The sequence below is a fragment of the Parasteatoda tepidariorum genome, chromosome 7 (genome assembly GCF_043381705.1).
Source record: "Parasteatoda tepidariorum isolate YZ-2023 chromosome 7, CAS_Ptep_4.0, whole genome shotgun sequence".
NCBI lineage: Eukaryota > Metazoa > Arthropoda > Arachnida > Araneae > Theridiidae > Parasteatoda > Parasteatoda tepidariorum.
The window spans coordinates 3360-15781 of NC_092210.1; the positions used below are offsets into that span (position 1 = coordinate 3360).

General features: G+C 33.9%; 1 protein-coding gene across 1 annotated transcript in view; it reads left to right on the top strand.

Moving 5' to 3' along the window:
* Window positions 1-429: 429 nt before the first annotated feature.
* Window positions 430-12422, top strand: part of LOC107442323 (LIM domain-binding protein 3) — a gene marked incomplete at its 5' end in the record, with an annotated part of 22078 nt that continues 10085 nt past the window's right edge. Inside the window, 4 exon segments of the mRNA XM_071182977.1 lie at window positions 430-550; window positions 1697-1807; window positions 3168-3252; window positions 7891-8338. Of these exon segments, the coding sequence (XP_071039078.1) occupies window positions 430-550; window positions 1697-1807; window positions 3168-3252; window positions 7891-8338 (765 nt within the window).

Sequence of the window (12422 nt, forward strand, 5' to 3'; positions counted from 1 at the left end):
TTGGAAAGAACAACCACCATCCCAATGTAGGAATTCAGATTGATTTATGATGGTCCAATATAAAAATACCCGAATTGTTCTGATTCCTGAGAACCAAAAAGAATTCCCATTAAACCCTCATGGAAATGCATTGTTGGAACCATCATATATCATCACGGATCATCATGGATCCATGAGAGTCAAACTTCTCTTTTTGGTTAACCATCAAAGTATTAAAGTAGCATTTTCTATCATGGAATGATGAAAGTTTGCTGGCATATCAAAAATCATGAACACGTAATGGAAAGTGTTCGGTGATGGGGACCATCATGAACCGCACTGAAACCAACATAAACCATCAAAATTTTTTGATAGGACCATCAAGAATTTTGACTTGGGTTGTGTATGGTATGAAGTTTTCGAATTTTATTTATTTATTTATTTTTCCAGACCGGATGTTCCACCTCCTATGACAATTCCAACAAGTCCAACTCCTCAAACACCGAGCCATCAAATGTCAGCTCCACTTTCACCAAATGCTTATAGAAGTGTTTCTCCGGTACCTTTTCATGTATGTGTTTGTTTGAAGTGACATTATTTTTTTTTTAATTGCATTGTTTTTTAAATTGGATTTGACACATTTTTGTGATACAAAAAGAAACAAAATAGATATGTTTAAGCTGACGTTACTTCATTTACCTGTCCACTGGCAATCTATCGTTGATTAATCAGTAGGATAGCTACCGATAGAATTACGTTTCTGTTGAGAAAAGAATACGTAACGTCCACTTGATCAATGATCTATCAAATGATCAGTCAGTTAGATAGCAACCAATAGAAATACGTTTCTATTGAGATAAGAATACGTAACGTCCACTTGAGTACAAACAGCTAGTTGCTATTCTCAACCACAAAGTTACTTTTTCTACTCTCGTTTGCAATCATTATTTAGTGTTTAGATTTAATAAATAACAAGAAAAGAATAGATGGGGAAAATGTTCACTTTCGAACTTTAGCATCTTTCTTAATTCCCAAGATCCTTTCAAGAAAAACACGATTTAATTTCTTTTCAACATTAAAAATCGATATTTGAAGTCTAGATAAAATGTCTATAAATGTGAATAACGTGGTCTTAAAAAAATCGCTGTGAATTTTGAATTAATTGTACATAGGTATTTTGCAAAAATGTTGGTTTATAGTGTTTTTTCTTATACCAAAGAATATCAGTATTACACGTTGTTAGCATTGTAACCTTACATCTTTAAATTAATATTTAAGCATAATACCTGCAATCGGAAGCATTTAAAATGCGATTCGATAGAGAAAGGTATGAGAATAAAAATACCGTAGCAAGAACAGGGGCTATATATTTATTTTTGCGCCAAACATTTGATCTTCTTCTTAGTTTTCTAATACTGAAACTTGTATTTCCCGTTTAGAACTTAATTATATTAACCACTTTCGGCATTTAATATACAGCATATTATGAACACCTCTACCATGGCTCATTTATAATGGTGGTAACACTATTTGTAACCTTGCACCAACTCTTCAATTAAATGACCATTATAACCCCTGATGGCTATGCTTTTTCCAAAGGTGTTTCAGAATGCTGTTAGTTACAGAAATTTTTATAGAGGGAAACAGATGTATTTTATCTCAATAAACTACATAGATGTTTTTTACACTTAAATGTAATTTTTCATTTTTACTTCAGAAACAGAGTGATATGCACCACGTTGATGCTCCGCAAAGCCCACAGCCAGGTTTCACCTCCCCTGTTTTCAAACCTTCTGTTGCACCTCCGACTGCACCTTCTTTCAAAGCGGTAAATTCTGCTTTTTCTTCCGGAATACACTCTCTGACCTAAAGTATTCGGACACCCAAATGGTTTGGCACTCTCCACCAGTCTTTGAATAGGACTTCCATCACAGATGAAGTGAGTGAGTTGCAGTGAGTAATCTGCTCTCTAATTCGTCCCAAAGGTGTTCTATTAGGGCTTTGAGAAGGCCAGTCCAACCCAAGTCGAATGGATGGAGCAGTCATCCTGGTGGAGGAGAAATGGGGATTGTCGGGAGTGCAGTATGGTCCATCTCAGAGTTCCAACCACAGTAACTAACGGCCAAACACCATCATAACATGTCCGGATACTTTTGTCCAGATTTTGTATTCTGCAACTTTTTTACATTCACGTTTACTTCAATGTTTGCACACTTCAATTTATTCGTTCTTTCATCCTTTGACACCTGTGTCCCTTTAATGTATTGTTGTCAGATGTTCTAATTACAAAGATAAATATATTTTCATAATTTTTGTCAGGCAGATAATGGTCTGGCAGTTACTATAAAACTCTATTGAACAATCGGAATTATATTTCTACTAAAATATGAAATCAAAAAAAAATTTGTTCATTTTTTTTTCGTTTCTAAAGTTTTCAAACTACTTTTATTGGATTCTAAATCATAGCACAAATTTGATTCCTATAATTTAGCCTTTATTTTAATTAATTTTATTTGATAACCGTTTTTTAATTTCTGATCAATTTCATATTATTATATTATAATTATGACCGTCGTTGAACAGCCGCCCCAAGTTTTGGGTTTACGACTACTAATGTTCAACCCCGTAGCCTTGTAATTTTAAACCTGACTCGGATCCAGAAGACAAGGAAACTCTTGAATCAAGTATTCGGAGAAATTCGCCTTCTCGGAGGACTTTTTGATGGAACTAACCCGCATTTGCGATTCAAGGAGAGGAAAACCATGAAAACCTCCCACGGTTAGCTTATCTTACGATCCGTCTACCACTGAGGATATATTACGTCAGCACTGTGGTTGTTGCGAGTCGGATGCAGAATTCGTATCGACCAACCGTCGTTAGGATTCGAACCCGTTTCACCTCAATGGAAGGCGAACGCTCTGTCCCCAGAGCTATCACGGCTCACAGCAACTTTATTCAAATAAAGTATTTTCCATGATTAAAAATAGCAAAATGCAATAAAAGTGTCAGAAAAAATATTTAAAAGGGACACATCTGCAACTCAAAAGGTTAACTGCATTTATCTAACTCAAAACTTTTAATGCTCGTGAAACGCGATTTTTCCCTTTCATTTCAGAGGGACGTTAACTCAAAGGATTCATAAAACTTGAATCTACTTTCAGAATTTTCAAATGACTTATTTGTTTCAGCCCGGAACCCCTGTCAATCAAGCTCCCCAGATATGTCCTTCAGTACCCTCTGGAAATATTTCAAGTACTCCAGGTGGAGGCCCAGGTAAGCAGTAAATGAGCTGACTTTAAGGTGCTATACTAACATCAATATTTTGACTCTTTTTTTTTTCAAAGTTAGCTTTAATCGAGCAAGGATCTGGATTTTAATTTTAATTTAATAAATTAAACTTGTATATGTATTCATATTTTTAGATTTGTTTAGTTAAATGCGGGGTTAATGAGTGTTATGCTTAATATAATACAATTACACTTAAAATTGTTTGAGAGTTTTAATATAATTAGACTAAATTTATAGTATGGAGATTTAAAACTAATGTTTCTAACTCTAATATATATTAAAAGTCAGGGTCTCACAAAAAGAAGTTGAATCGTACAGGGTTCCGTCACTGAAAAAGAATGTAAATCGCTGCTTTAGATCATATATACGTGAATTTTCGAGCTTATAACAATTTGATTTTGTTTTTTTCAAATTTGAGTTACCACTGTTAATTAATAAAGAAAATTTTCTGTGATTCACTAATTTTTAATAAATGTGTCTTGATTTTCTGAAAAGGTAAAATAAAAGAGCCAAGAATGCATTTTTTTTTCGTAACAGACAATGTTATTAAATTCATTCTTAATATTTTGAGTTATCTGGCTAATAGGCACAATGGTTGCAAATTGTAAAAATTCCAAATTTAAAAGTAAAACAATCTAAAAGGAGAAGAAAGAAAAAAGTCCTTTTATCCAAACCCCGTAAATATGTCATCATTAATTGAAGTAAATAAATTTGTTCTTATGCATTTATGTGTTACATTGTATGTGTAAAGTGGTCCTTATTGCTGTGAGCTGTTTAATATCCTCTAACGTTGAAGTGAAGGGGCATGTTTTTAACACTCCCCCCAGCATTCTATCATATTCTTTCTTTTTCTAATTTCTTCTTCTAACTTTATGCTAAAGTTTTAAGTGAGTGCTTTTTTATGAATACCAGCAACTTTATCCCGTTTATACATCAATAGTCTATCACAAATTATAGCTTTATAATAGTAAGAAACATTATTGTTTAATAAATACATTTTTAGAATTATGTTTGTTTTTGTTTTTTTAATTTTTGGATTTTTTTTTTAAATTTGTGTAAAAAACATTAAAAATAAAAATGAGAATTAATTAATGTTTAACATCATTTAAAAACTAGCTGTTAAAAAATTTAAGAGTTGTGAAGTAATATCCCTGTTTGCTTTTGAATGCATTTAAAACGATAAGTTCACGGATAATCGCACGTTAAATAAATAAAAATGAAAAACAGATTTTATACGCTTCAGGAAAAATTAGAAGTGATTGTAACATGCATTTTAATTGCATTTTATTTTATACTACCACAATATTTTAAATACAATAAATCTAAATTTTCAACTGCTTTTTACCAAACTGACACCAGTTTTTCCAGGGGGGTACAAACCAAGTAAAAAATATTTTGATAATTTACGGATGAACTTATATAATTACGGATGAACTTATTTTGTTTCCGAAATGAATTTTGAAGAACTATGAAAACAATTCCGAGGAAAAACACTTCACTTGTAATGACTTTTACAGTGTTCACAATGCTATAAACATGTTAAATAGTAGTATACAATTTATGTGTATAGCTCGATAAAAAATTAAATTTTCATATTTCATCTTATTTTAAAAGTATCAAAATTTTCAGTAGTGGAAATGAATATAAATTTGAAATGGTGAAAGAATAATGATAATAATATAATTCTTCTTCTGCCAGTTTTACCAGTTATTAGGAAAAACATCAGTGTTCAGAGTACGGGCAGTGGCACTTAACTTTAAAAAAAACATCAGTGTAGGGTATACCTGGCAGTGGTACTAAGCTTTTAGAGAAACATTGACGTAGGGCATACCGGGCACTTAACTAAACATGGTATATATTTCGGACATTTTTCAAAGCGATTATGTGATTAACAACAACCACCCGTTTCGGTCATTAACATACACAACTTGCTACAATTTCTAGCTAAAAGCTACTCTTAGTGTAACCAGAAAGAAAGAAAAAACATATTTAGTTTTCCTTTTTTTTTTTTTTTTCAATTTAAATCTGGTGAAAAATATCTACTCGTTTCAATTAAAACTCTGCCAAATCCATCTCATAAGTTTTAAAAAAACCTTTAATAGGAAAATATGAATGCAATTTTTGTTCATAACTTAGCATTAGAGCGTAATTGGTGAAGCTGATCAATCAGAAATTGATGAAATAAAAATCAAAAGTCAATTTGAATGAAAATATTACAACAAGGTTAATCGCATGTTGCAATTTATTGGCATGGACATAAGTGCATTGTTGTTTGGATTTATGAGCTTCATTCTTTTTCACGCAATGCCAGTATAAAATCTGCGTTTGTTGAAGTTTGCATGCTTGTTTTCATATAATGCACGACAGTTTGAAGTGTTCTATTTAACTTATTAATGAATTAAGAATTATGAACGAAAAACGAATTAGAACTGACTGTTACTTTGAAGAACTACTTTGTTAGGGCTGTTTTATTACAAAAGTATTCAATACAGATAACTAATCCAAAGCCATGGACTCATCATTTTATATCAATAACTTAAAATCTTAGCAGTTCTTTAGAATATGTGTTACATTACAAGTCTGATAAAAATATCTGTTAAAAAGTAATAGATTCAGGATTTTATAACTGTTGCTCGTTCCTCATAGTGAGTGGCTGATTTGTAACAGAGAAACAAATATTTAATAATCGTTTTAAATACCGAATTGTATTTAAAAAAAATCAGTTGCCACGATTTAAACGCATTTCGTTGGTTAGTTTGAAACTGAATAATCACAAACAAGTTGAAAAATACACCTGGTAGCTTTTTTTTTTATTTCAGTTCTTTTTATTTAGAGCTCTTCAGAAAAAAATATTAAATAACAAGGGAGTAGAAATCAAAAATTAGTAGAATTTTTATTTATTTTTCTTGGGGGGGGGGGGGCAAATATTATGTTCATCGCACTAATAATGAAAAATTTATGCTTGGAACAAAATTAATTCTGACATAAATTAAAAAGCACATCTGTGTTTTTTTTTAACAAATATCCCCCAAGAAAATTTACATAACAGTTGATAGAATACTGTAGCATTTAAAAAAATCTCTTCCCTTTGCAGAACAAAACGACAATCTATTTTTACCTGCATATTTAAAAATAAAATTATATTTATAGTTCTATGAATATCAAATTAATCAATGAAAACTATATATATTTCTAAGAAATATTTAAAATTATATACTAAACCAATCTTTTATATCGAATAAAAATTCTAGAGAAATGTGCTCGAGGCGAATGTCAAAAAATCAGGCGAATGAAAATTTCTGCTGATTTGAAGTCATCATCAGCTGGTTAGTATAGTAGTATAGCCAAGAACATTTCATTCGTTATAGAAGCCAAAATGAATCTGTCGGCTCAATGGTATAAATTTGTTGGCATCTGAAGCAAAAATAAATGACTGGCTTGCAATCGAAAAGTAGTAAATAACCAACACTTATGAAAACTGCATTATCTAACCAAAAGTGTCCTGAGGCTCATATTAATATGATGTTGGTCCCTCTTTTGCATCTGCACACTTGAATAGGAATTGACTTCCATCGCAGCTGAAGTGAGTGCGTTGCAGTCTGGCTATGTCGTAATCTAATTCGTCCCAAAGGTATTCTATGAGATTTAGATCAAGACTCTTAGATCAAGACTCTTAGAAGGGCAGTCCAACCCAAGTGTGTGAATGAAGTCTGCTGAAAAAGAAAAATGGGCCTTCCCTGAAATATTGCCATAGAATGTCCACAGACATATCTCAGAATTCATGTTTCCAGCCACAAGATTTAACGAGTCCAAACACCCCCACACTATTATGCTTCCACCATCATAGCAACCGCGTGTTCGCATACTTTTGGCGAGATAGTGTTACAAACACAAGGAAAGAAACTATCCACATTTTTTTTATGTAATTCAGTTTTACAAAATATCTTTATACATATTTTCAAACATTTTTTTATTACATTTTATTACTCTTATATATTCTAATTTATTTTTTAACGCAGGTGGGACGGTGATATCCCTTTTATATATTCTTTTTCTGGTGCTCTAATTACAAGCAAAAAATGTTATGTTATTGGAATTATATTTGTACTAAAATATAAAATGAAAAAAAAAATTCTTGATTCATATGCAAAAATGTATCAATATATTGATTTTGTAATCTAAATTATAAAATTTAAATACTTCAAAGTTTCAGGAATACCTGAATCCTTAAAATTTAAAATTCAGTAACTAAGTTTAATGAACAGAATGAAACAAAAAGCATTCAAAAATCTTAATTTGTTACCGAATAAGCAGAGAAATTCCGTGGAGGAAGCAAAATTCCTTTTTTCTTTTTATGTTTGAAGGGAACCCTTAACCCTTTGATGCACATGGACCGTATTTATATGTATATGCAGGGTGGTGTTTACAGAACACCCTGCATATACCTCCTTCAGATTAGTTTATTCGGTCATCGAGCTTATAGATCACATCATTCAGTTGCTGTTTCTAAAATGACCATGCCTCACTAAAATGATCAATGCCTCACTGAAAACTTTTTTATTTAAAATTATACTTCCAACTTTTATTTCTCTCTTTTCTTTTTCTTTCTTTCTTCTTGTATAGGTCACAAGTTTGTGTGGCCACCTCAAAAGAATGCCCCTGCTGTACCAGCAGATCCTGCACTGACTTCCAATATAACTCCTACAATACCCAGTTACCGTCCACCTCCAGGAACCCAACATGCCGCTTCCGTACCTAAATACCAATCCCCTTTGTCCCCTACCCCTAAAATACCTAGTCCCACCCCACCCTCTTTTACTTCTGGCCCGAAAGTGGCTCCCATGACCAGCCCAAAACCCCGCAATCCCGTTGTTCAGAGCAATAAGGCACAAAGTTGGAATGTAGGCAGCTCATTGACTAGCACTACTACTTCAGATTTTCAATCCGGTGTGGCCATGAATCTCGGAGCCGGTTCCAGGCCAGCACCGAAAAGAGGAAGAGGTCAGATGAAACAACAAGTTGCTGCTGGTGCCAGGATTCCTATTTGCCAAATGTGTGGAACGCCAATTAGGTGAGTAATCAAATCGGCTATTAATTTAGCAGTAAACTATAGGTGATTTTAAGCTCTGTACCCTCTGTGGTTACACTACATTTGAGGGTGTCCCTTGATTCTCGCCAAGTTGTGATCGAGGTTGATCGGCAAGCTGGGCGATGTTGTTTTATTTATGGGAACGTCTATAGTTTTTTTTTTTTTTTTTTTTGGAAACCCAGTCGTGATTCGAGTTGATTTAGATTTCAGCATTATTTTTTAATGTTCAACGCCATCTTCGATTCGTATTTCGCCGCATTTATGTGGCATGGAGGATAACAGATTGTACTCATGGTAAATTTAAACAATATCTAACTGTTATTAGAGAATTCTGTGTACCTAAAAGTGAGAATATGCAAGATAAATAAAGTGAATCGATTTTTTTCCCTTTTTTTCTGTGCTTACTCCATTAATTTTTGCTTCGATTTTATTGAAATTTCATTGTGTTCTGGTCGTTATTCCTGTTTGCACGGTGCTCCGCTCGAACAGGAATGGCGCCAAACAAAAATCGCCAATTTCGCCAAGAGGGCAACCTCAAATATATTTTTACCCCAACTCTGTATAAACCAATACTGAAAAGACTACCGCTGTCAAAAAATACAAAATTAAAAATAACCTCAAATAAAACTCAAAGGGTTTCGAAAAAATTAATAACGAAAACTCTACTATTACGTTTAATAAAAGGGAAAAAATTTTAACTCAAGAACAATATTACAGTATTGCCATTCCAAAGAAAATCTGACACTCATTCAAAAAAACTATTAACATTCCAAAACTATCACCATGGCGATCACAAAACTCTACTCGATCGTTGCCATCTACTAACTGACATATAATAAGTAAATTGTTTTACAAAAAATACAATGCGCATAAGCACATAATATCTTACAACCGCTCACAAGAGATCAAACTACTACCAAAATATTAATGCCGATGATGAAATATCCTCAATCTATCTCAATTTCTGGTAGGTTTTTTTCCCCACTAGGTCACTAGAATACAATTCTCTCTTTTAAGCCTGCTCTGTAATGACTGAAATTATGGCGGGCGAATATTTATAATTTTAGCATGGCCATATGCCATATTATTACCATATAGATGTATTTTCTTTGTATTGCATTTCTGCGATTGTGAAAAACGCGTACATTTAATAGACTCTAATAAATGAGCCTAAAAGTTAATGAAATTTGTTTTAACTCACCCTTTAACGAGTCATTTATTTTTAGAAATTGTAAATTAAAATATTTGGGGGGGGGAATTCATTGAGCCTATTATATAAAATTAATTTAAATTTTTCTTCCGGGATAGTTGGTTAGCAGGGCGCTGGACTCACGTTCGTGTGAACAGGAGTTCGAATTCAGACGACTGAAGACTCCCCGTGTAGTAAATGGTGACTGGTGCATTTAAATGCGTCGAGTCACTAAGTGCTCCATGTTCGCATAACAAATTATGCCTCTGGGGGTACTGAATAGGAGATGGATCGTTCTCTGGGCTAGGTCAAAATTACGGTATGTGAAGGAATGGATGTATAAATGGGTCCACCTTAGAAACGGATGTGATGTAGTGGTGTGGCAGAAGTCAAATTGTTGACCGTAGATGGCGCCACTGGAAAACAACAACGGTGACACCCCTTGCCTTAATGGCCTTCGACAACACCAACAATTTAAATCTTAACGATATTTTTTGGTGCTAAGTACATTAAGTGTTATTAAAAAAAGTGGGGAGCTTAATAACTTTTATTTATTTTTACTTATAAAATACATTTTATAAATGATACTTACTGCAAAAGGAATTATATATTATATCTTTTGTCTTATGGTTACCAGTTTATAGGACGAAATATAAGGAAAATCAGGCATCTCCAGCCAAATAATAATAAGTGGAACTCTAATAATTAGTAGGATAATTGTAAAAATAGTTTACATTTTCCAGTTTGAGAGCTTTTAAAACTAATAAATTTTATTTGAGAAACTGTTTTGGCAAAATATAGAAAATATTTACCTGATTTTTATTGTGTTACTTATTATTTATTTATTTTGTGAACTTCGCAGCGATTACTTAATGTTGCTTTGAAGCATAAACATTGCAATGCTGCTCTTCTACAAACTATTTTTTTTTCGTTGCTTTTTGTGCTCACTTGCAAATCTAAAAAAAAAATGGAGAATGCGTTTAGAGGTTAGTTAGTGATATCAAGAAAAATTAAGTATGTTCTTTCTTTGTCTTCTATTTTTAATTTATATAATAGTTTTGGTAAGTTTTTGATAATTCGGGAAATACACAACTGGAAAGTCGTTAATACAGAGAGAATTTAGAGAACTTAAAATATTATAACTAAAAATTATATGAAACAGCTAAACAAGATAACTTCAACAATTTAGGAACAGCAGTGGGCATGAACTCAGGTGATTAGAACAATAACCCATTATTTTTGATCAACTTTTTGTAACATGGTAAAGATAAATGTATTTAATTATAGGTGTTGCGTTGAATGGTAAATATAATAAAAATATAACACGACTATTCAGATAAAGACAACAAACAAAAGAACTAGAACTGAAACGTTCTGAAATTAGATAACAGATTGTATTAGTAAGTAAAATTAGTAACAGAGTATATCTTGTATTGTATAGTTTAGAGAGAATTCACGTAACTTTAAAAATATTATAACTAGAAATAATGCAAAACAGCTAAACAAGAAAACATCAACAATTTAAGAACAGCAAGTGGGTATGAATTCAGGTGATTCGGAAACACGACAAATTGTTTTCGACCAATTTTGTGTAACGTGGTAAATATACAGGTATAGGACAAAATAATAGGAACACCTGTGAAAAAATGAAAATATTTTATTAATAAGGAGTTGGACCACCTTTGGCCTGAACGACAGCTTGCATTCGACGTGGGATTGACAAATAAAGGTCTTGAACAAAGTTCATTGGAATTTGCAGCCATTCCTCCTGCAGGGCTGTCTCGAGTTCAGAGAGTGTGCGTGGAGGAGGAAACCGAGCACGGACTTTTTTCTCCAAAAAACCCCACAAAGGCTCAAGGATATTGAGATCAGGGGACTGAGGACACCACGTTAGATGGTCCACTTCATCATTATGCTCATTTAACCATGTTTGAACACAGTGAGACGTGTGAACAGGGGCGTTGTCATCTTGGAACACAGGACGTTCTCCCGGAAAGAGAGTATGAAGCATAGGGTGAAGATGATCTGCAAGAATGCTTCGGTAATGGTCCTCTTTGACCACCCCCTCAAGACAACGAGAGGCCCCAATCCACGGGCAGATATAGCACCCCACACCATCACAGAAACACCTCCATGTTTCACGGTTGAAACCAGGCAGTCTACATGAAATGCTTCTGCTGGCGTTTGCCACACGAACACACGTCCGGTGGTCTGGAATAGTGTAAAAGAGGATTCATCAGACCAGATGACTTGTTCCCATTGCAATTGTGTCAATTTTAGGTGGTCTTGGTACCACTGTAGTCTCTTCAAAGCATTCCGCGCTGAAACTAACGGTTTTGGAATAGCTACTCTGCCATGAATGTTAGCAGCATGCAACTCCCGTTGAATAGTTTTCATGGGTACAGGGTTCTGAAGATGGGTATTCATCTCGGATGTTATCACCGGCAGTATAGTCTTGCGTTTTCGAGCGACTATCCTCTTCAACACCCGTCTATCACGGTCTGACAACTTCGACTTCCTGCAGCTGTTGTGCCTCGCCGAAGACATCTTACCCAACTTTGTGTATGCCGAAAGAGTCCTTCATACAGTGGTCCTTGAAACACCTACAAGGTTCGCTGTTCTGGACACGGGCGCTCCAACCAGGCGAGCTCCGATTATCATGCCTCTTTTAAGGTCAGAGAGGTCGGACATAATCTCGTTTTGCTAGAAACAGATTTTTCTCATGCAAATCTCACACTGCCAAATGCTAGACAGATACCTTGCCTTTCATCACCACTAGGTGGCACATTCTTGCGACACGTGCCCGCCGCTTATTGGACGGTCGAGAACGACTCCATTCTTTCACAGGTGTTCCTATTATTTTGTCCTATACCTGTA